The sequence below is a fragment of the Semicossyphus pulcher genome, unplaced genomic scaffold (assembly GCF_022749685.1).
Source record: "Semicossyphus pulcher isolate SPU_LCO1_2020_fin unplaced genomic scaffold, fSemPul1.0.p SCAF_13, whole genome shotgun sequence".
Classification (NCBI taxonomy): Eukaryota; Metazoa; Chordata; class Actinopteri; order Labriformes; family Labridae; genus Semicossyphus; species Semicossyphus pulcher.
In genome coordinates this window covers 21,077,871-21,101,030 of record NW_027211637.1, presented here as the reverse complement: position 1 = coordinate 21,101,030, position 23,160 = coordinate 21,077,871, and the positions used below count along the sequence as shown (strand labels likewise).

The 23,160-nt window shown below is 41.8% G+C and overlaps 3 protein-coding genes across 7 annotated transcripts; all 3 read right to left on the bottom strand.

The window, feature by feature from the left end:
- Positions 1-1,390: 1,390 nt before the first annotated feature.
- kctd6b (potassium channel tetramerization domain containing 6b) lies at positions 1,391-4,844 on the bottom strand. 3 transcript variants are annotated; one of them, XM_069660446.1, is made up of 3 exons: positions 4,759-4,844; positions 3,484-3,587; positions 1,391-3,004 (listed from the first exon to the last, which is right to left on the bottom strand). In XM_069660446.1, exons 2-3 carry the CDS (start codon positions 3,508-3,510, stop codon positions 2,318-2,320), a joined length of 714 nt encoding a protein of 237 aa, XP_069516547.1. In that variant the 5' UTR covers positions 3,511-3,587; positions 4,759-4,844; the 3' UTR covers positions 1,391-2,317. The 3 variants fall into 3 exon arrangements, with proteins under 3 accessions (XP_069516547.1, XP_069516546.1, XP_069516548.1); XM_069660445.1 differs by having other exon boundaries at positions 4,743-4,842; XM_069660447.1 differs by lacking the exon at positions 3,484-3,587 and having other exon boundaries at positions 4,759-4,839.
- A 327-nt stretch (positions 4,845-5,171) lies between these two features.
- Positions 5,172-8,817, bottom strand: abhd6b (abhydrolase domain containing 6, acylglycerol lipase b). Its single transcript, XM_069660699.1, has 8 exons — positions 8,687-8,817; positions 7,402-7,558; positions 6,755-6,868; positions 6,522-6,654; positions 5,930-6,087; positions 5,739-5,793; positions 5,547-5,647; positions 5,172-5,351 (listed from the first exon to the last, which is right to left on the bottom strand). Exons 1-8 carry the CDS (start codon positions 8,809-8,811, stop codon positions 5,172-5,174), a joined length of 1,023 nt encoding a protein of 340 aa, XP_069516800.1. The 5' UTR covers positions 8,812-8,817.
- A 6,213-nt stretch (positions 8,818-15,030) lies between these two features.
- slmapb (sarcolemma associated protein b) lies at positions 15,031-22,751 on the bottom strand. Of its 3 annotated transcripts, none has more exons than XM_069660403.1 (10): positions 22,666-22,751; positions 22,309-22,368; positions 20,163-20,291; positions 19,997-20,071; positions 19,597-19,899; positions 18,983-19,253; positions 18,666-18,837; positions 16,549-16,683; positions 15,966-16,053; positions 15,479-15,567 (listed from the first exon to the last, which is right to left on the bottom strand). In XM_069660403.1, exons 2-9 carry the CDS (start codon positions 22,358-22,360, stop codon positions 15,970-15,972), a joined length of 1,221 nt encoding a protein of 406 aa, XP_069516504.1. In that variant the 5' UTR covers positions 22,361-22,368; positions 22,666-22,751; the 3' UTR covers positions 15,479-15,567; positions 15,966-15,969. The 3 variants fall into 3 exon arrangements, with proteins under 3 accessions (XP_069516506.1, XP_069516504.1, XP_069516505.1); XM_069660404.1 differs by having other exon boundaries at positions 15,974-16,053; XM_069660405.1 differs by lacking the exon at positions 15,966-16,053 and having other exon boundaries at positions 15,031-15,567.
- Positions 22,752-23,160: the final 409 nt, after the last annotated feature.

Genomic DNA, 23,160 nt, shown 5'->3' with positions numbered 1-23,160 from the left:
GTCTAGAATTTAAAGAGGACCTTCTGACAGCTCTACGCTGGATATTGAAACGAACGCACCCAGGAAGACATGTAACATCCGGGTGTCTAAAGACGTAAATATAACATCTATATCAATGTGTTTGGCTTTATCCTCAAAGTGGCATGTTATACTTTACCTGTATTTTTTAATAACAGACCAATGGTTCAATATTGATATTAAAATATTTTACTATCAACTATCTATCACTACTATCACTTATTGCAATGTAGAACATAATTGGCCAAAGTCACCTCTGTTGACTTCGGGTTCAGTAGTTCATGAGTATGGTGTCAGTATTATTTTTAACACAAAATGTTTGCCTATTAATGAGTATTGATACAAGGTTAAATCAATATATTGATTGAATTTAGACCCACTGACATAAAATACATACATATTCAGATGACATATTCTTATTGCAGAATTCCCCCTCTCTTGGCTTCCATGTGGCAGCAAAACATCATTACACACAAAGCTTCTGTTTGGAGCAGAACATTTGTTTAGCATGCAGATATGTAAATTTCTTTAAACAGATGGAGATAGAAATGTCACTAACCATTATGAGGGATAGGACAGGAACCCAGGCCTAACAACCAGGTTTACTCTCACTGACTCCATATGTTGGTTTCAAACTCTTACTCAGACTAAAGCTGCACACTTTAAAAACAAACATGGACTACAGTGTATCCTGTGCACATACTCTTCACAGCTGACTTTAATAGCAACTTTTCCCAGGCTAAAATGTAAACCTTTTTGGAACTTTTTGCCTGATGTGGATGTTACATTGATATATTTATGGAGGTTTCAGCGTGTTTCTATTTTTATTTTTTTGCCTTTTCTATTGGGATTCAATAAGTTATCTACAAAGTAGGTCACCGGATGGAAATCAAACGACGCCACAGGGTTGCACTGACATACATAAGAAAATAAGTTTATGTGACAATGTCGTCAAACATGGGTACAAATTTCTTACAATTACTTATCAGTGCCCCACTTACTTTCACCCGATGAAAAATGCAATTAGTAATTCCTTTTTATTTTTAGCATAGAATTTACTCTGAGACCAGGGAAAATGTTATTGAACGCATCATAAGCTGCCATCTTAATTTCTGCTTTTCAACAGGAAATGAGAGAAAACAGGAAGTCCAACAGACATGGTATGTGTAAGGCCTTCAACTCTCCACCATTGTTGTACAACCTCAACTCTAACCCTAGCTCTTAAAATTGTGGTGAACGTGGTCGCACATGCTTGCAAGGAGCATGTGAGCAGATGGATTTTTGATTAGTTAAAATCAGTAGGAGCTGTCATGCAAAATACCAACGTTAAGCTGAAAGGTTAAACGGTGAAGCAAAATTAATGAGTGACAAATACACAAATGAGTTTATTTTAGCTGGGATGACTAAACACATCACTGTTGATATGAACAGTATGACACAATACTGCAAAGCGCACACAGCAAATACATATACAAAGACTGGACACTCAGACACATGCAACAACGACTAGGGTCTTAAGAAATAGTACCACAATTAGGAGATAATAGAGAGCTAAGAGACTAATTTTAAAGCTACTGAAAATTATCAGAAAGAAACTGGTCTAAAGATAATCATACTTTACTAGTATTAAAAAAGGTACACTTCTGACAACTTGGGACAGCTCATAAGTTCTTTGTTGAGCCTCTCTCTCGTCTAAAACATGACAGAGACAGCTTCTGTATGATGTGCAAACTTTTTTTGTCCCCTTTTTACTAAAATTCTGATCTAAAATTACATGAATGCATTTTTAAGGTGTAGATTTGATACCATAAGTACACAGTGAGTCTCAAATCATAGCCACCTGTTTACAATCACTTTATTACCGACATTGGAATAAACAGATGTAGGTGTCTGAACCATATTAAGTCATTCCTATAAAAATGTACCCACATTTTTAGCGTTTGGTCATAATATAGTGTCCCCTTAATGGATACAATCCTTGCTATATGGTCTTTCTGTTTCAGAGGGAATGTTGTTTTTGTTTTGTAAACCTTGTCAGACATGTAGTGGTAGCACAGACAGGAGCGTTAGACTCAGATAACGCTCTTGCACTCGAACAGGTGAATAAATAAATGTCAATTATTCATTATTTTTATGCTTTTTGTCTGGACGTTGAGTCTTGGGCTCTGTATCACTTTGGTCAGAGTAAGGTGGAAAAATCTAATACATCACTGAAACAGGGGTTAATTTACTTTTGTTTTTAATCATGATTTGTGTAATATGAAGACAAATCAAACATCCACAACGACTGTGCTGTAACTCAGTCCTCAACTTTGTGAGCTGGTCTACAGAAAGTCCAGTGATGCTCCACCGTGTTCTCGTTTGCACGCTCACTCATGTGATGCACGCGCGTGTTGCGGATGGTGAAGCCTTGTTTCATTATGTAGTCCATAAGGTGAACCCTTAGGGACACCTCTTGATGATAGTCACATGGTCCGAAGGTGAACGACACCTGGCAGTCTCTGGTGTCCATCATGTGTTTGTTCCACTTAGTGAAATTGTTGGAGATACCTTCCAGCAGGCCGTGAACCTTTGTGGTTATGGTTAGCTGCGTGATGATGACAGCGACTGGGTTGGAGTATTTTGACAGTTTCCGAGTGCTAGAGAGCTCCACAACCTGCTCGAAGATGTCAGGAGGGTACAGGGGCTTGGGGTCATGAAGGCACTGGATCAGAGGTTCAATCTGGTAGAAATCGGCCTCCTTCCTTAGGAGGTCTGTCTCTGTGAAGTCCACAGGGAGGGTGAGCTCAGATGTCCGCAGGAAGTTCAGGATGTACCGGAAAAGCGTTCCATCACGATCGATGAAATAATTCCCCTTGGAGTCCCGTGTTGTGGGGAAATCTCCCCGGAACATGGCACCCAGCATGGAGTCGGGATAGCGCTGCAGGGTGGATAAACTGGTGGTGTAGAGGGAGCCTCCCACGTTTAAGGTAACAGGAGTAGTCATCTAGGGAGTAAAGGGAGCAGGGAAGAAGATAAGTACAACATATCTTGGTGCAATTAAAATAAGTTAGCATTTGCATCCTGCAGTTATTGGTGATAATATGTAGAGTAGGGACACAGAGCTAAAAGGAAACTCTAAAATACCAGCACTACAATAAATCCATGCAGTTTTGCACCCATTTATACCAATCAGGATACAATGAATAACAATAACACTTCTCAGTGCACATACAGTTCAACAGAGCCACAAACTACATCCTCCAAAATTACCAAAAAGTTGAATCAATGTGTCTCTAAAACTGTTTTAACGTAAAACACTTAACATCACGATCTTCATGGAGGTGGCATTTAACTACTGTGAGACTGTAGCTTTAGTTTTACTAGATAGATGGTAGAACTAAACTGGCAACAGAGTGGATTTAGCATCAGAAACAGACATCTGAAATTGCTGTTATTCCAGTCTGACGTCTATCCATCTCTTACCCTATGGCCCCAGTCTCCATTATCCATTTGTAGAACAATATCCACTTGGTCAGAACCAATATAGAGAGGGAACAGATACGGTTTTGGCTTACTTGAAATTTCACCTGTGAAAAACAGTCACATTAACATGAGCTGTTAAAACATTATGCACAACTTATGGGACATCATCATGTAGACTTAGTCAAATCATGTGGTCCCTGAGTGTGTGTGTGCCTGTATCTTTGATAACATGATGATCTACCTGGGTGCCTATTTACTTAGAAGGCGATGCTCACTTTGTGGATTTAAAGAACATACTGTATTGAAGCTCTTGTTGGTTATTCATCTCTACATGCAGTGCTAGTTAGTGAGCTTGCAAAGCTAGAATAGTAATACATGTAAAGAAGCATTTGCTTTTTACTAAACAAAACCCATTGCAAGGTCCATTTAGCGGAGTTAAGTTTAAGTAGTTTTCTTATATTGCCCAGTGAATGTGTACATTTTAAAAAGCACTGTATTACGTTATTCCTGCATCTGCCAGGAATCTACAATAAGAGTAGACATGATATCAATTCCACTACAGGGGAGACTTTATGTTCTCTGCAATGAGGTGGGGAAAATAATGTGTGGCTTATATATCGGTATCGAAATCGCCAAAAAGGGTTGGAAGATATTGCCATATTAGATATCTGCAAAAAAGCTACTAAATTAAATCGTTTTGTAAACTACTTTTCCAAAATCAGGAATGAACATAGAGCTATATTAGAAGACACGCATATGAGACAGTGGTCGGGAGCAGAAAATGAAACCTGGAGCTACAAAAGGATCATTAATTCCTAAGAAAGTTAACATACCAAGTTACTAAGCAACAGTGCAAGTGAACCATCCAGCGTTAATTAATAAAGTGCAAGAAAAGCCAGCTATTTTTTGTTTTGTTTTTTAGGCTAGCTACTATTAAAAAGTAGCCTTCAACCTCACTGCATCTCACTTTGTCTACTATAAATATAAGGCTTCCAAGCAAGCACCTCAAGTCACACAGTGCACTTTTAAAGACTGTGTTACTGAGTAGTTAATCCAGTCAGGATGCATGGGGTATTAGCGTTAAATACAATGAGATTATGACACTGGAAATATAGCCTGCTAGCTAAGTGCTAGCTAGCTAGCTAACGTAGCTAGCAGTGCACGAGCCGTTGACGTTAGCTGACGTTACTACTACGGTTAACGTCGGAACATGAATTAGACTACCTGGAAATAAGATAGACGTTCTAATAAAGCCTTACCAGTTCGCTTTCTTACTTATTTTTGAGTTTTTTGTCCAAACTCAGCGTCTTGCGGTTAGCGTTTATGCAGCCACAGAGTCACTGATGTTTGCAGCTGGTCACACCGGGCAGCTGTGCTCGGCTTCAAGCTGCAGCAAAACTGCGCACACAAGCAGGGTGAAGGAGGGGAGGAGGTCCTGCTGCAACTACAGGCACCTCTGCATGAACACATTCACACATCTGAACACCGTTACATAAAGATAAATGCATGGGAGTTTTATTATCATGACATAGTGTACATTACAAGTTAAATGCGAAGTGTTATACTACCTAATAAGAAATGGTTGAGAACTGTTTTAATGTTTGAAGCTTGGACATCTGTATGCATATGCATGTCATGTTCAAGGAACATGTGAAGCATTACAATGGGAAGAAATCATCTAAAAAGGCTCAGGAAATTTTTTTTGTCCCGCCCCTGGCATCTTGCTGCAAGATGATAAACTCCAGGATGAGTTTGGCTGTACGACAAGGCCTCTCCATCACCACAGAGTGCCCACAGTTCTCCAGCAGGTCCACTCTGCATCCAGGAAGCACCTCTGCAATGACTGTAGCTCCAGAAACATCCACCACCTTGCAAAATGGGCAAATACGAGACAATTATCATCTAAATACTGCAAATACTGCATGTGCCTGCAGGCTCCTATGCAGATCTGATCAGCTGGGGAAAGAAACACGAATCACCACCTTCAGGTCACAGGTTTGTACACTGCAACAGGATATTCTGTATTTGTATGGGCTCTGTCATTGTGAAACATTGTATATTACCTGATCTTTTTTGCCCCATATCACTTGTAAAGGTGTAGTGATGAGATGTAAGTGCTCTTGTAAGGCATATCTTGATTTCTCAGCAACAGTCTCCATAAATACTAATACAAAAGAAGCAAAATTAATGGAAAGTCGGTCACATGGACTATAATGTATGTTTTCATGGAAAATCCTTAAAATGTTCAAACCAACCTTCTTGGTAAAATGTGTTGTGAGGCTGCCGAACATCTACCAAACCTTGAAGAATCTAAAGAATGAAAACACATGTTAAAACCTGGTAGTGAGGTGATTATTATTGAGTAACTACATCTATGTTTGTCAGCTGCTGTGAGCGCACTGAGAGTGAAATCCCTGGTGCGTTCATTATCAAGTGTGGACCTGACCTGCTGAGGGATTTTAAATCGAACGTGAGAACAAAGTCTGAACATGTCCTCCATCTCCTCCGGTGTGGTTGGGATCAGCGGGATGTTTAATGTGTAATTGCTGTGCTCCAAGTCCTGCAGATGATTGTCAAATTTGGTCTCACATGGGTGTCTTATACCTGCAGGATAAAAGAAGTGTTTACTCATTAGAAAGGATGATGCACACATAAACAACTAAGAGAGAATTTTTTTTATAAAAGTTTCATAAAATGTTGAAACCCACATTTCCCAAAATGCAACTCAATAGCCAATTTTATTAGACCCACCCTCCCTTGTAAACAGAGGAAAGTAAAACTCCCTGAGGTCTGTGAGCAAATGGGAAGAGAGGCCCTTCTCTTCCATTTCTGCCCCAAAACTCAAGTCAGGATAACCCAGATTACATCATTATGACATCATCAGGGTTACTTTCTGATATTATGAACAGCTCAGTCCAGAGCCACAGAAGACATAAGAGAGCTGCTTTCAAGTGAGTAAAGTACCTACTGGTTTCTTTTGACAATCAAATATTCATTGATGATGTTGCATACACACACACATATATATCGTGACTGACCGTCTGGACAAATGAGAGTCATGCTAAAGATCTCGGGGGGATAGCAGGCTGCGTAAACTCCTGCTACATTCCCACCCATGGAGGTCCCAACCAGGTGGAAAGGTTTCCTGTTCAAGCGGATGGTTTCCACAAACTAGGAGAATGAGGGACAAACAGATTTCTTCAGTGAAATGATTTAGGCACCAAATAGAAATAGGTATATACAGAATTTCATGCCTCTGTCTTCAGTGTACCTGATGGATCCTTCTGACCTGCCCCTGAATGGAGTAATCGTCTGTGTTGGTGCGTGTTGTTCCCTCATGGCCGGGCATGTCCACACACACAATGTGCAGGTGTTTTGGTAGATACTAGAGCAGAAGAGAGAAAGCACAGTCACCTTATTGGGATATTTATGTTGAAATGTGACTTTTCAGAGACCTAATTGGTAGCCTATTCTTCTCCCATGATGTCCAATTTTTATCGTTATATTTTCCTAATTTCATGCATCTCTCTTTTGCAACTTGTTTTTTAAAACTTATTACAATTTATACTTTTAAAAAGATTACCAATTTAATTTGAGCAAAAAGTTTCTTTAAATATTGAAATGATCTGGAAATGTCAAAAAGGGGAAATCCATAACACAAAAGTTCAGGTACATAGTCTCCAGTTTATAATATTTCAATGAAATAAAGTTAGTGATATTAGAACTTACACAAAAAGTTCTCATTTATGATTCACGTTTGTTATAAAGTGTTAGTTTTAAAGATTAGAATTTCTATGGCCTTTATGTGCTTCTACATGTCAAGCAACTTATGAATGGGCTTTATTAGTTTCAGAAGATGTCCGTGTTTTGCATCATTAATAAAAGCTAACAGCTGTTGAGTGTTGCACATCCCCTGACCTTGACAACAGTGAGCCATGTGTCTTTGTGGGCAGAGAAGCCGTGCAGCATTAAGATGGAAGGTCTCATCCCGGGCTTCCCTCTGTAGGAGTAACAGAAGCGATAGCCACCGCAGTCTGCGTAGCGCACCTGCAGTCCCAGAGTCCTCCTCCAGTACCTGAAGAGGAGCAGAGAGTCTGAGCTCAGGCGGAAAGACATGACGGCACAGGAATTCAAAACTGGGCCAAGTTATAACGGGCACCGATCCAAATTTGCCCACAGTGGCATTTTCTTTACATTCTCCTCCTTACTGCTCAGTAGCATTAAAGGGTTTTTACTTGAGACAAATTGACTAAAGTATAAGTCCATAAAGAGACACATTAGCTGAAGGAGAGGCGTACTTTAATAGAACAGAGACATGTCTTTCAGTCCATACTGGCTGTAAACAGATCCCCTCTTAAAGTAGTTTTAACATAATATGGAGTGAATGTGGCTCAGGGGTAGAGCGGGTCGTCTTCGAACAGAAACAGGTTGACGGTTCGATCCACGGCTACTTCTGTCTAAATGTCGAAGCATCCTTGGGCAAGACATTGAACCCCAAGTTGCTCCCACAGAAACTGTGTGTGAAGGGATATGACTGTATGAGTGTATGAAAGGGTGAATGCTGATATATAATGTAAAGCACCTTGAGTGGTTGAAGACTAGAAATGCGCTACATAAGAGCAGTCCATTTAATATTTTATAAGTCTGTAGGGACAGCAAAACTACATTTGCAAGTACAGCTGCAGGTAATGAGGATTAAAGAGTCTCTGTTAGTCAAATTAAGTTCCTCCAAAGTTTATTGGTATCAAATTCCCTCAGATGGAGCTCCTCTTTGTGGTCCAGTTAGGACATGAGGGATAATTAAAGTGATTTTAATGTACGTATGGAAATGTTAGTGTTGTCTGAATACGGCTTGTGATGCAAAACATTATTCAAATCCAAACACAGGCTGATATTTGTGGGAATAATGGATAAAATATTAAATAGAACCTAAAGAATGTTCTCTATTTTTCAGTCATTTAGCTTAAATAAAAGACTAGAAAAGTGCATACAGAAAATATAAAGAAAAAACATGTACTTTATATAAATAGAAAAGGTTAATATAGTACGAACTTAGTGAGTTTTGATAGAAGCATGTTTTCTCTTGAGTACTTATTCGCATATAAAATACATGTGGTTTTATTTCTCTCATCTCTGGTCCTCTAGAAGGATCATCAGGTATTAAACATATAAAGTGAGATGCAGGGCAACACAGTTATCTCACCAGTAATACACTTTAATGAGGGCTGAGGGCCAGAGAAGGAAGGAAGCCACAAAGGCCAGGATGGGAATAGCCAGCGTTCCCCCCGCAATGATGAACAGGTTCACCACGTCGAGATCAGCGGCCATGGCTCGCCTAAAACACACAACACATCCATTACAAACATGCAGTTTCTCATGTCGGGGGAGTCAGCGTACAACATCCACTGGGACAGTAGATGATAATCCATCATCACATCAAAGAAAATAAACTTACTTTCAGATGATTTTGTTTTCCCTCTTCTTCTGTTTCAGGCTGAGACATGTGACTGCTGGTTCAACAGGGATTCTGTGGATTTGTTTCACAGCATGCAGATACTTTCATCTGTTTCTTGATGTGTTCGGAGCATAAAAACAGCCAACTTAACTCTCTGAATTCAAAATATATATATATAAAAAAAAACTGTCCCGGTGGATTGCAGTCAGTCCCAGGGGGTTATGTTTGCTCTGGATATCCTCATTGATTATTACTCATCATTAGGGAAACCGGGACACCAACATTATTCGGTCAATCTTTTAAAGTGAACGCACAGGACAGAGTCTGCTTCTGACTGAGACCGAGCTGAACACGTCTAAAGCTCAAATATAACATTGTGGGATAACCACTGTGATGTAAACTCAATATCAACAGCTATAGATGGTAAACACACAAAGACTTATCATTGTGTATTGTTGTAATTCTTATTGACCAGATTGCAGTGGAGACAAGGTATAGAAATGTGTCTTTGCGTTAGCATATAAACAGCTTACCTGCCTACAAACAATGACCAAGAAATTCACACCCAGGTGAAGCTCAGAATATTGTTTTACTTTATTGTTACAATACTAACAAAAGACAAATCTTATGTCTTTCCAAACTTTGTTACTTGCTGGGTACCTGCTCCATGTTTTGTAACACAGAGACAGAAATTGGTCTAGCCTCAGGACCCACCAGCCCCTTCTTAATGACAAAGTGTGACCCAAATTTCTGAAAATTGTCAACAACTTAAATTTATTTGATGAAAAATGGAGCAGTATGTCAGCATCACAAAACACAACAGTAAAATAGTCAACCAAAATGACCAGCAGGTAGCATTGCAACGAAAATATTCCTTCTTCGATTTGTTCGAGCCGGTTTTGAACAGACATTTTAAAAAGTGCAAAATAAAAGTAACTACTGTAGAGCTCATCAAGTTTCAAGAATGTAACTGTAGCTGGGATTATCAAATTTTGTGGGTACATGGAGTGTGAATAAACTACACTAATACTGAATGCACGTCATAGGAAACCCATGTCCTTCAAAATAAAAGCGCAATATAGACTTTTTCGCACAACTTTTTTTTTTTCAAGCACACATCCGCGAGCCACTGAAAACAGAGCTGCGATCCACTTCTGTATCCCTACCCACCAGTTGAGAACCACGGCTCTACAGGATGTATTTTCAACATTGATTGGCAAAGCAAGACACAAAACAGACATACAAATTAAACCAAAAAAAAACCATATGGACAAAAACTTCTGCCTAATAAATGCGAGTCAATGTAAATATGAAGTTCCAATTTAAAGCCCATATTGTGACGAGGCTTTGAGTCTCACATTGTCGTCTGAAAACTCTCATACTGAGTATCCACTGCACTTTAAATCTCCACGTTCAGGTCCAACACTTACCACTGGGTGTCATAATAGAGGCAAACTACGGAGTGTTCCCTGTCTGCAGTTAGCAGTGAAAACATCCCAGAGCTTTTAGCACAGATCACCGAGTGTCACGACATCCTACGATCCTACCTCTGCTTCACTTTGGGGAGGTTTCCTTGACAGAGGGGAAGAAACAGAAGGGATGAACACATAGAGCCTCATTATAATCACACTGCCCTCCAGAGGTGACCCGGACATGATAGATTCCAGAAAGTTCTGTGGATCAAAATCACTTACACTGGGTTTTATAGGTGTGTTTTTTGCTGGTATATTTATCTGATACATACTGGCAATTATTAAATCAATCAATAATATCACAACTATGAAGATATAATAAAGTTAGATCTCCTGCAACCTGCATTTACTCATTTAATAGTCCTCAAGATATTAATTATGTTATGGACCATTGAAATAATTTTACTCCATAATTTAAATGTAAATAAACAGGCCAGGAAATACACAATACAGCCTTTGCTTTGAAGGATTTAGCTCGCACACTGTATACTGTATGTAAGCTCCTTACTGTGTTGTCATACAGGGAATTGGTTTATAGATACTAGCATACTGTGTTAAAAGGCCTTCAGCATGTATCTGTAGTATGTAAATTAGGCCTATATAAAGCCAATAATCACACAGTAAAAATACCATCTTCCTCAGCTGCCATTGTGCTGCATCTCTGGTCCACTACAGACGACCTACATACAAAGTAGAGCAGAACAAATGGACACGACAACTCTGCAGAGAGGCTCGCATTGCGTGGGAATGATTCTCTTATTTGAGTTTATGTAGGGCGAGGAGGCCGACCTCAGCCTGCTCGCATGTTACACCGTGTTTTCTCCAGGTTGTCCGGGCTAGAGACACCTCAAGCCGGCCGTCACATGTCACATTGCATACCGAGAGGAATCCTTGACGCAGCAAAGGCTGCACAACAGAAGCGACATAGCCTGTGAAGCACAACCAAAATGAGGATCAGATGCACACTGATTTGCTCCCGAGCTTTGACATATGGACAAAATCTGAGTATTAAGCAACAGACTTCTCTTCCTGTTGAGAAATATTCGGCATCCTCCTCCAAAGAGCTGACATCAGTGTGGTCTGCCTGCTTAAAAGGGCGTAGCTGCACTGAGGAGCGTTAACCCTGTAATCTTCCAGCAGATGTTAAGGCCCCCCCGCAGTCAGCAGTCACATTAATTCAGGCCATCAAACCGAGTTTCATGATCTTAAGAGTAGCTGTGAAGGGATTTAGCATCATGTTTAGATAAAGTTGGGGTATCACAAGAGACTGATTTAAAAAAGGGACTGTCATCAAATCAAAGCAGCAGAGGCTGGGAAATTCTGACTACAAGCTTTCTAAAATAGCATCCCAGCTGCTCTTTCATTGGACCAAACTATCCTCTTTAATGCTCACACCCCAAGTTTTGAATGCTGTCTGAAATGTGTAGTCTAAGCCTTACAGGATGAAAACTGCAGTTAAGTTTGAGGTTCCTCTGAAAAAATGAAATATAATAAAAGGATGTGAAGTGAGAGAAACAGAATAATTAAAAGGCTTATCAGATGTCACACTGCACAAACAATTGTCTCACTCAGAGACAGGATTTTACAAGTGTGGAAAGAAATCACACTAACAACTATTTTTGTGCAGTTTCGAATAAACAAAAGTAATACACGCTCATCCATCCATCCATAATCTGTACTGCTTATCCTGTTCAGGGTCGCGGGGGGGCTGGAGTCTATCCCAGCTGTCATTGGGCGAGAGGCGGGGTACACCCTAAACTGATCGCCAGTCAATCACAGGGCTGACACACAGAGACAGACAACCTTTCATGCTTACACTCACACCTACGGGCACTTTTAGAGTCACCAAATAACCAAACGAGCATCTCTTTGGACTGTGGGAGGAAGCCGGAGTACCTGGAGATAACCCAACATGCACGGGGAACCTTCTAGCTGTGAGGCAACAGCGCTAACCACACACATACACATTCATAAGACATTCAAATTGCTGGGAATAGTCCATCCTGTACACTGCAGATGGATAGGCACCCTTCAATGAAAGTCAGGGCCGTGTTTCTTAGATGAGATAACCCTGATGACATCATTGAGGTATTTTTTCTAACCTTGAAAAGCTCCCTCTAGAGCCACATGAAACATCATACAACTGTATTTACAGGCTGGGTTATTGCACGTCACTGGTTAACTGTCTTCATTATAAAATCTCAGTTCTCCCCACGTTGTGTTTTTGCATTTTCTTCCAACTACAAATCATATGAGGGTATGTCCATTTTCCAAACTTGGAGTTTAAAATGTTTTCATATTTATTGGCAAAAGATAAGGAGCTTGTTGCTCTATGAATGGATATGAGATGTGATCAGGTTTACAACATTTCCTAAAAGCCTCGGAACAAAAACAAACAATGCTTTTCCGAAGTGTGACAAATTAGCAGAGGAGTAATATTGATATTCAATGATGACATAAACACTCTCCCTTTGACCACACATTGCCAGGTGTAATGACCCTTTACAAGATATTAAGAGGTAAAACATAGATCCTGTAAAGGCCCAAAAGAATCCGGTGATTCCTGCTGTGAGTGGCTGACACCTATGACAATGGCAGGAAGTATGCATGTAGATCTTTGGGTATTTTCTGGAGCACGTGACTTCAATGACTAACATATTGAGCTTCTCTCTTCCCCAAAGAGAACTGTGTGTCAACAGTGCAGTCTCATCTGTCAGAGATGTGCATTATATCCTTGTCACCTTTCTGTGGTTCAGCGCCTCCAAAGGTCAGCGCCTGCCAAACAGGTCAGACTGCAGGTCACTAACACTGTCTGTCCACGTGTTGCAGGTGTTCATTGTACCACTGTGTATACTGCGGTGCCGCCCAGTCTTTTTCCATGCTGCATTTAGTGGCCGGATGACGTACACACTGTGCTCACCTGAGAAAACCTCACTGCCTCTGCATCCTGCTGTCAGCTTCAATAAGCCTCTGCAAATGCCATCTGCAAAACAGGGCGCTGTTAGAAGGAGGTGAAACCAGGAATATGAGATAACAGATGCATCGTTTAAATATATTTCCCTTCCCCCAATACTTAAAACCAAAGATAACTTACCTCAGATATACTGTATGTACTGAGTGTTCCTCTTCGTGGCTGCGCTGAGCTCAAACGGATGGAGAAGTTGGGTGATTCACAAAAATCAAGAAGCTACATCAGCAGGAGGTCTGACCACATCTCCTTTTAGCTCGGTGGCTTCAGTGATCGCCTGCTAATGTAATGACTAAAACCTGCAATTATGAGGTTCATATATATAATTAATTTAAATCCTTCTTTATATGTTAAAGTTGTAATTCATGAACTGTACCCTGGATGTCTTAAAATGCAGAGATTTGTACTTCTTTACACTGAACTGAGAGAAATATCATAAACACAGCTGATTAATAGACATGTTTTCTATATGTCAAGCAAATATAAACCAACAAAAACTCCTAGAACCAAATCAAGGTCTGGGCCGATTCATCACAATATCATTAAAAAGCATACATTAAGGGGCGCTGGTTCAGCTCAGTCGGTAGAGCAGGCACCCCATGTACAGGGGCCACAGTCCTTGTTGCACTGATCGCAGGCTCGACTCCCAGTCTGCCGGTCATTTGATGCACGTCATCCCTCACTCTCTACTCCCCATACTTCCTTTCTATCTTCAGCTGTCAGCTGAAATACCGACTTTGCTTTGTTAAACCAGTGACGCACAGTCCGACGTTGGTTTCCATTAGAAATAACAGGCATGTTACATCTTGACTTAAAACTCTCATTCCTTGTTTTGTCCTGCTTTGTTGTGAAGCTGTAAATGGTTGATAGTAGGATGTAAACTGAGTGGCTGATTAAGGACTGTGATGTAGAGCAGTTGGTGCAGAAAGTGAGAAAGTAGATTTAAAGAAAAATTGTACAGTAGATATTTTTCAATCGTGGTATCTTGGTATCTTAAAGGGAGAGCAGAGGCAAACAGGAGCAGGAGACTTATGCTGCATTCCAGACAACTGGGAACTCAAGAACTTCCCAGTAGAAATTTCTGACTTCCGGTGCATTCCAGGTGCACGACGCCAAATGTCAATAAAAAACATGGCCGACCGTGACAAACTGATGTTTCTTTGGCAAACATTTTCGTGAAGAACATGTGTTATGGTAGTAGTTGTTATTTCAATGAAATGTAGGCAAATATATAGTATGTTGCTTTTCAGTTGATAGTTCACCGTTAACGATTTCCCTCTCCATGGGTGCGGCCACTGTTGTGTGACGTCAGAAATCTGATTCTCTGTGATTCACAAGTAGGAACACGACTTTGACTGTCGTTCCAGAGCAATTTTTGTCGTCGGAGGTTGTAAAAACTTGACTTTCAAGTTGTCTGGAAGGCAGCATTACAACCCTGAACTAGCTTCTGGAGGAAAAACATGAGAGTACATATTTCAAACGTGACTCTTGATGACATCAGGCAGAAAAACTAAAAGATAAATTCCTGCTTAACACCATCCAAGTGTTTTACATTGTTATGTGTTATAATGAGACATAACAACATACTAGTGCCCACCACGTTATCGAGGGCGTTCATCATACACATCTTCAGGGGCTGCATTATTGTGACAGTATTTATTATTCTGACAGTTACAGAGATGTGTTACATTTAGGGAGGTTCAAGCTCCAGGTGACTCATCTAAAATATCATCATCTATATTTAGAATTTATTAATCATGTAGAGGATCTTTACATTCATTAATAGATAATCCTGTAAGTCACGATAGCAAACAAATCAAACCAACCTGGCTAGATATCTTTCAAATAATAGACGTACAGACAAACTGGTTCATTTGCACACAAAACGGACATTCTTTTATTAACCTCTCTGTCAGCTAAAATAGAGCATCTTAAAAATTAAACAGTGTTAAGGATGAGCCCTCCTTATTAAATGTGCAGATATGATAGGAGGGCAAGTTTTTCAGTTTCAGTGCCGAGAAATCTGATGACAAATATGGGTTCACTTGTGTGTGTGTGTGTGTGTGTGTGTGTGTGTGTGTGTGTGTCTGCTTGTGTGTACGTTGCCCTCAGGTCCTGAACAGCACAGCAGCAGCAGTCACCGCTGTTAAAGCCACAGCGACCACAGGCCCCCAGATCATCCACTGCTTCTGAAAACAAAAAAATGGCGACACAGAGATGGAAACATTAGCAATCGCCGCGTGAATTCGATCCAAGGATCACCAAAGCTTTGACAGACGCAGCTTGCCATAGAGGCCAAAGCAGAGCACAGAGAATGCGAGTTAGCGCTCTCAGGTAAAGATTAAGCCCATCCAAGCCGACAGAGAGAAACAGTTGTTAAGCATTAGCCACCCAGACAAGACAAACAGATGTCAGATGTTGGAGCTGTATGATTAGAAAGGTTTAGTTCTCAGACGTCAATTTTGGGAAGTTTCCCCGGAGGAAGGCATTCTGGGGAACGAGGAAAACCTGATTAAGTCATGCAATGATCTAAAAGACAATTATGAGGATGAAAGATGTAGGCCGACTTGACAGGAGTAATGTGTACCTTCCTACCACAATGCGCCGAAGCACCAATACAGCAAAGCCAGGATAAGGCCGATGACTATGGCTTGAACAGGCGGCAAAAAGGATCTCTACAGAAGGGAAGGGATATTATAGTAATCAACTGCAACGGGACATACTTTAGTCGGGTGTAACTTTATTAATAAACCCCTCAGTCAGTAGTCTGTGTCTGTAAATGGTGTTTATAGAAGTCTCAAAGTCACACGGCTGACAATGTGTACAAGCAACAGTTAAATAAGACAGTGGATGAGTTAAGAGGAGCAGGTGTGCTGAGATTAAAGAATATGTTGTGCATCTAACAAAAGATTAAACTCTTATGCCTGCAGCTAATTTGCAAATAAACAGATGTTCAATAAAATGTGCAAAACTTGAAGCAAACTGAGAGCGTTTGCTTCGTATGCAAATAAAAGCTATGGTGATGTTTTTTTGCTGCTTAAAAGGAGATAGTAATCCCAACACTTCATGCACTTATTAAATGTATTATCATTAATATATTATGCATCAAACAGTCATATATGAATCTGTTAAAAAGAAAGTATAACAGTGTATGATCGAGCAGCACTCACCTTTGCCCCTTTCTCCTGTATCTCCTTCATGCTGGCTTTGCACCCCTCGAGTTCATCCGTGAGCGACTGTTTTTCCTGCTCTGACTTCTCATACTTTTCCTTCAGGTCGGACAGCTCCGTCTTAGCCTCGTCATACTGCACACAGAAAACTTTAACTTAAAAAGTAATCACATGACAAATTCCCTTTAATGCATTTTCAGGCTAACAAGGGAACAGGTTGGCTCCCTCATGTTGTTGGTGTGAGTATCACTGATTGATTAACAGTGGTAAAAGGTTCTCACAGGCGTCGCCCTCTTTACAGCTTTACAAGACAAGCGTGGCTGCACGCATTATAAAAGCCACTGTGAGAACGCTTAGCTTCTACTTTCATTCATCACGATAAAGCAACACCACTCTGGGATGAATGACTTGCGGCTAAGGATGACTTCCTCTCAGCTTTCTGCTATTCAACAACAGTGCCCCTCCTGTCTTAGTGTCACAGCAGCGGCCGATCCCCATCCAGCCTGCTAAACCTGACTGGGAGCGGACGGTCGTTTGCCGTTTGCAGCAGCTCTCAACCTGTAGCCTGTCTGGACTGGAGGGCGCTTTTAAATGAAGTCATTTCAGGTTATAGACTTAACTTCATCAGAGCTGTTAAAGGGCCAGTTCGCCGATTTTCAACCTCAGTCCTATCATGCTATTATTGGGAGCTAACGCCATTATGGTGGGGAAAAAATCTGCTTCTCCAATGGGCCCTGGAAAACCTCCGCCACATGATGCATTCACGTAGCTTGCTAAACTACACTCAATCTAGGACGCCCGCCTCCGATGTCGTCTCGTTCAAACTTGTCAGGTTTGAAATGTAAATGACGATCCATCTGTATATTCTCATCATATTTCAGATTCTGTACCGCTCTGAGCCGTTGCCTGCAGCGATCGATGTCCTTGACTGGAAAACGGTCGTATTTCACTCCAGTGTCTCTCGCTGGGCCGTTCCTTTCAGAGGGAGGGGCGCAATGCACGCTGGGTGTTGTAGGAATGTAGAATGGGCGAAACCACAAACTGTTTGTACAACCTTCTCCACAGCTATGGTGCCAATTTCAAATATCATTGCTCCTATCGATTACAGAGAACACCAGCTTTGACTGACAGTGGCTTTTTCCAGGGTAGAATTTCTCCTTTAAGACAGTTCAGTGTTTGATAGTCAGCCTTCGTGGCTCCCACTGTGCCCTGAGCTGGGTAACTCCATCAATGAAAATCACAGTGTGTGAAGGGTTCAGAGCCTGTTCATATCAGATGTCTCAAAAAAGAAAATCAGTCTTAACTGGGCAGAAATACTCAGTGACACACTTGGACCCACTGTTATAAGGCATAAGAGAGGAGCCTCCCTTTAACCGAAGACAAAACAAGCTATTCTTCGGGGCTTTGTAGTCTCTAATAAGTCCCTGGCAGTATACAGTAATGCATACAAGCAAATAAATGACTACATCTACATGTCCGGTTAAAAAGCAGCCAAAATTCCAGATGGATAGAGAGAGAATCATTTATCAGGCATCCGAGAGAAGGAGAGCTTCCTTTAAGGCATTTGAGTAAACCTCTTTTTATTAACTTTCTTAACTGAACAGAAATGAAAAGTCCTCGAGCTCCTCTGCTCGGTGTGCAGTCAACTATTTTAACCAAAAGTAAATATGTGTACCGGATATACGTCCACATTAAAAATCAGATGAATGTTTGTATCACTTTTAAATTGACTTGTGTATATAAGTGGAAGAAAATAGACTTAAAGGAGCAATTCCTCCGCTGTCAGTCAAAGCTGGTGTTCTCTGTAATCGATAGAAGCAATAATATTTGAAATTGGCGCCATAGCTGTGGAGAAAGTTGTGCAAACAGGGCGTGCATTTTTTTAATAACACAATGGCATTAGCTCCCAATAACAGCATGATCGCTGAACTGGCCCTTTAAAGGCTAAAGCAACACACTCAAGGCCAATCTAGACAGCTGCACTGCTTACACTGTAGCTATATGTGTTACATCAGTCACAGGATTAATAAAATGTGACTGAGCAGTAACAGGTTTGAAGGGTGAAATATTCTTAGCCCTAAAGTGATTCCTATTCCTCTTTTTGGTTTCAAACAAACCTCTCTCTGCAGAGTCTTGCTGCGGCTGTCCGCTTCATCCAGCTGGGTCTGCAGCTCGGTGCTGTCCTGCTGGTGCTGGAGCTGCAGGGCCGCCAGCCTCTTCTCCAACTCCTGCTGGGATCTCTCCAGGGCTTTGAGGCTGCTGCTCAGCTCAGCATTCTGGGCACGCGAACTACCACAAACAAAACAACACTGAGTTCAATAGGTGAGGGATCATACTAAGAGAGGTTTGTGGTATGCTGTGTAGCAAAAGATGTTGGATGAGAGACAGAGGAAGCACAAAGGCAGGGGTGAAGCGGAGATCTCAGAGCACTGACCTGGCAAGATCCTTCTCCAGCTGCTTCTGTTTCTGCAGCACGGCGTCTCTCTCGGAGCGCAGCGCTGCACCGTCACTCTGCAGGTTGACCTTCTCTTTCTGGTGAGCCTTGAGGAGTTCCTCCTTCTCGGCCCTGAGGGAGGCACACTCGCTTTGCAGACCGCTCTTCTCCTTCTGGTGCTTATTCACAAGGTCTTGTTTTTCAGATCTCAGGACGGAGCACTCCTTCTGGAGGCCGTTACACTCCACCTGCATGGACTGCAGCTCGCCGGCTGTGGAGGAATAAGGTGTTATGTAACCCAGCAGATGCTCTTTTCTTAATTGGCTTACAAATTATGAAGCTAATCTAATTTCTTACAATACGGGTTACATTTTCTGCATGCGTGGACAAGCTAGTATACATTTAATACAAACACAGATCTCTTAATGCAGGAAACAAAGGAGCTATATTTCAAATTATAAGATCATACAGCTACACCCATTTGAGTAACCCAGCAATCTAAGTCTCAGCTATGCAGATTATGGTTTCTGTTTGAGTTATGAGTGTGCATGTTTCATTTTTAGCAGCTACAATAATCATATCTGGTGTTATTAAGTATCTGCATTGTGTGGTACCTTGTATTTCTGCAGTTTTCTGCCACTGTTTGCTCTGCTGCTGAAGGTCGCGCTGCAGGTTGTCGATCTCGTGCTCGTACTTGTTTGCAGCCTGGCGCCATTTGTCCAGGTCTTTCGACACGGTTGACAGGTTAGTCTGGATAGCGGCAACATCCCGGTCTCTCTCAGCAGTGGCTGCCTCCAGGGCACGCTTCAGCGCCTTCACCTCGTCACGTGCGCTTTGTAGCTCGTCGCGTGTACCAGAGGAGGCATCGATCTGCTGTCTGAGGACGTCTGTTTCGCCTTGGAGCTGCCGCAGCTGGCCTGTTAAAGACAAGGTGGGTGTGTAGATTAGGCATGTTGACATTTTATCAGGATGTAATTAACCTCGAAACTCCAATCCACAAACACAAAGATGCACCTTGAAGAAGTTTGATCTGTTTTGCAGATTCATCAGCTTGTTGTTTCTTGTCTTTTCTCTCTTCCTCCAGGAAACCTACAAAATAAAATCATGCATGGGTAGTTGCGCATGCATGCACAGCAGGGAAATTGGTGTGAACCAAACATCCAAAACTGACATGTTTTACCTTGTAGCTCCATGCACTTGTGTTTCTCAGTGTTAGCTAGCTCCTGGGCTTCTCGGAGTTCATCATTCAAGTGTTGGATAACCTTTTCTGATTCACCGGACGACCCCATGTTTGACCTGGTCAGGTCATCTGATCATGAAACACAGATTAGAAATCATCATACAAATTAGATCCTTTCTCATAGCATGAAACGTATCGAGCTGTAAGGGCAAAGCTTCTGATCTTTCTGCAGAGTCACTGGAGTTTATACAGAGACATTAGAAAGTAATAATACATCAGGCTGTATTGATGGCAGTTCAATACTTTTAAAATAGAAAGCTCAGCACCATTCATTCTGCTTCAGTCCCAAATATTTAACCAGGGCTAAGGCACTAGATGATTTCCCATGATATTTAAATGGGACTGTTACATAATCTAATTACCAACCCAGAAATAGGCACAACTGCGTTATCTGCATTTTCTAACTGTGCGTTCCTTCCAAATGGACGATTAACCCAGCCACATACGAGCCCCGGGCACATGCCACTGCTAGTTCACAGTTAGTCTCTGTAAACAATACACAAAGGGGAACATACCAGCCAAGGTTGTCAAGGGTCTGTTGTGTTTCCTAGAGGTGGAAACAAACTGCAAATACTTTGGGCTCTGCAATGCACAGTGAATATCTTGATCCCCTAATCTAGCGCGACTGGGAAAAGAGATGACCTCATCGGAGGCCGAGCGTTTGGCAGAGGGGAAAACAAGAGTCAGGACAGGTCAAGCACATGTACCATAAATGGACGCATGAGAGGGCCGAGGCGGCCATGAAAAGCCACATTTGTCGTGAAAACTGTGATTTCATTGTGTCTGGCACGCACGGCTGCATAAACACACTGCACACACACACACCCACACACACAGAGACACACATGCTTGTGGCATTGATAACCGTTGCTAAAAATTAAAGGGTATGCTGCTGGATGCAGGAGGCTGGTGGCACCCTCTGACTCAAGCACATGACCACCCTGCTGCGTGCCAGACAAAGGCCGGGCGCTCAGTGCTCCGGCCGTGCATGTGTGTATGAGGGTTGTGTGATCCGACATGCATGCATATGTATGAGTGAGCGTCAGAATGTGTGTGGGCTCCCTGTATGTGGGGACGCTTGTGCTCAGTTTGTGTGGAAGATGAATGTCCCCTTGAGAGCACGAGATAACAAGAGCATTTCAGACAAGTGCGTCCAACGTGTTATCTTTAGTAACATTAAATATCAAAGCTTTTATGCTAAGTCTTAGTGCCACAGAGTGACACCTGACAAAGTAATGATGGGATTAGAGCGTGGGTAAAAATACCTCTCTGACTAGTCGGGGGGATATTGGGCATCACACTGCCTCAAGTGACGAGAAAAAAAAATGTAGGAGAAAGTCTTTTTTTAGCTCAAGTGCTGAAGGCTAGAGCCATCATGCTCGTTCCCCGCTGTCGGTTTCCTTCCCAGTGAATGTGACGCCGCTCTCTAAGTGAATCACAGGGTTAGCACTGCTCGCACTAAATGTCGACAGTATTTAGCACGTCTCTGCTGATCTAACCGCCGTGAGTCTCTCAATTTACAGCTCCAGAAGGAGCGGTCCGTTACTAAAACCCAGAAATGTCCCCGTCGTCTTAAAGTGACTGAGACACATCTGTCGTGAGGACACTGTCCGCTTTGTGCTTCCTATACACTGTGCAGTTTAGCATTACAAATGCATTCACCACGCAACATCGACTCAGTCACTGTTATGGTTGCACATTTTGACATCACTATCCCCTCACTGATTTTTAAGTTCACACAAAATCTCCAGACAATCCTCTGCTTTCTATTTTCAAGAGCCACCCTATATGTCACATCAGTCAGCTGATGTTCCCTCTGTGCAAGGAGACTCCATCTTCTAATAAGCTGTTGACACAAGAGACATCAGCCTCTAAAACAAGGCCATCTACAGCTCTGTAAGCTCTGAAGCCAAACCAGCTGCCCCTAATAGCTACACACACACTCTCCTGTAGTGTGACTCATGCTTTTTTTTCCCTCCCCAGCGTCGTCAGTTAGGTAGATACGCTGTGTCAGGTAGGAGCTATTTTAACAGCCAAACAATGCAAAGTCATTCATAACTAATGAAAAATAAGACAGCAGCGTTACCATTGATGAGCGATAGGTTGTTCAGGGGGTCACTCAGCTCTTTCTCATCCATTTGCTTATCTGTAAAAGAAAACAAGTATAATAAAAAAAATGTGAAAAGAGCCAAAAAGAAATACAGTTAAAAAGCACATCTTAAAAACATAACCAAATGTAATTATTAAGACATTGTTCTCTATAGTTATCCCTAAAGATAGAATATTTTCAAAAGGTAAACACAAAACTGCCTGATCATCTCCAAACACAAGCATACTTCTGCACAGAGCAGCTGCTGAGCCGAGGAGAAACATCCCCCGAGGATTAGGTCACAGAAAAGGCACTAATAAAAACAAGCATTATAAGTAAAAGAGTAAATGTTACCTTATGTGATCCAGGAGCTACAGTTCTCTGTGTGCTCAGGCTACAGCAGTCCCTGACATGAAGAACTCTTCTCCAACTATCAGATTTTTTCACATGCGAAATGGAACAGTCCAAGCAAGTGGGGGGCGGGGGGGGATGCCGAGAGGATGACAGACGCAGTTTGCCCGACCTGTTTGTAACTGTCGCACTGAAGTAAAAAAAGGTAAAAGAAGTGGTTGAAATAAGTTGACAAATACATCCAGTGGGGTAAAAATACAATAATAGAGGTAAGTAAGAATAATGTGCTCGAACACATGACCCCCCCCTCTTTTGTGGCTGAAGTCCCTGGCCCCTCCACACTAGGTCATGCATCCGAGTAGGGCATCTCGGAAGCTGCAGCTGCATGCTGACACAGAGAGGTTTTGTTCAGGGGGGCTGAGCTGCTCTCTGACCAGTTGGTACTGATGTGAAAAATCTACATGACAACAAAGAAAAAGGGGCTGTTAGTGTGGCCGT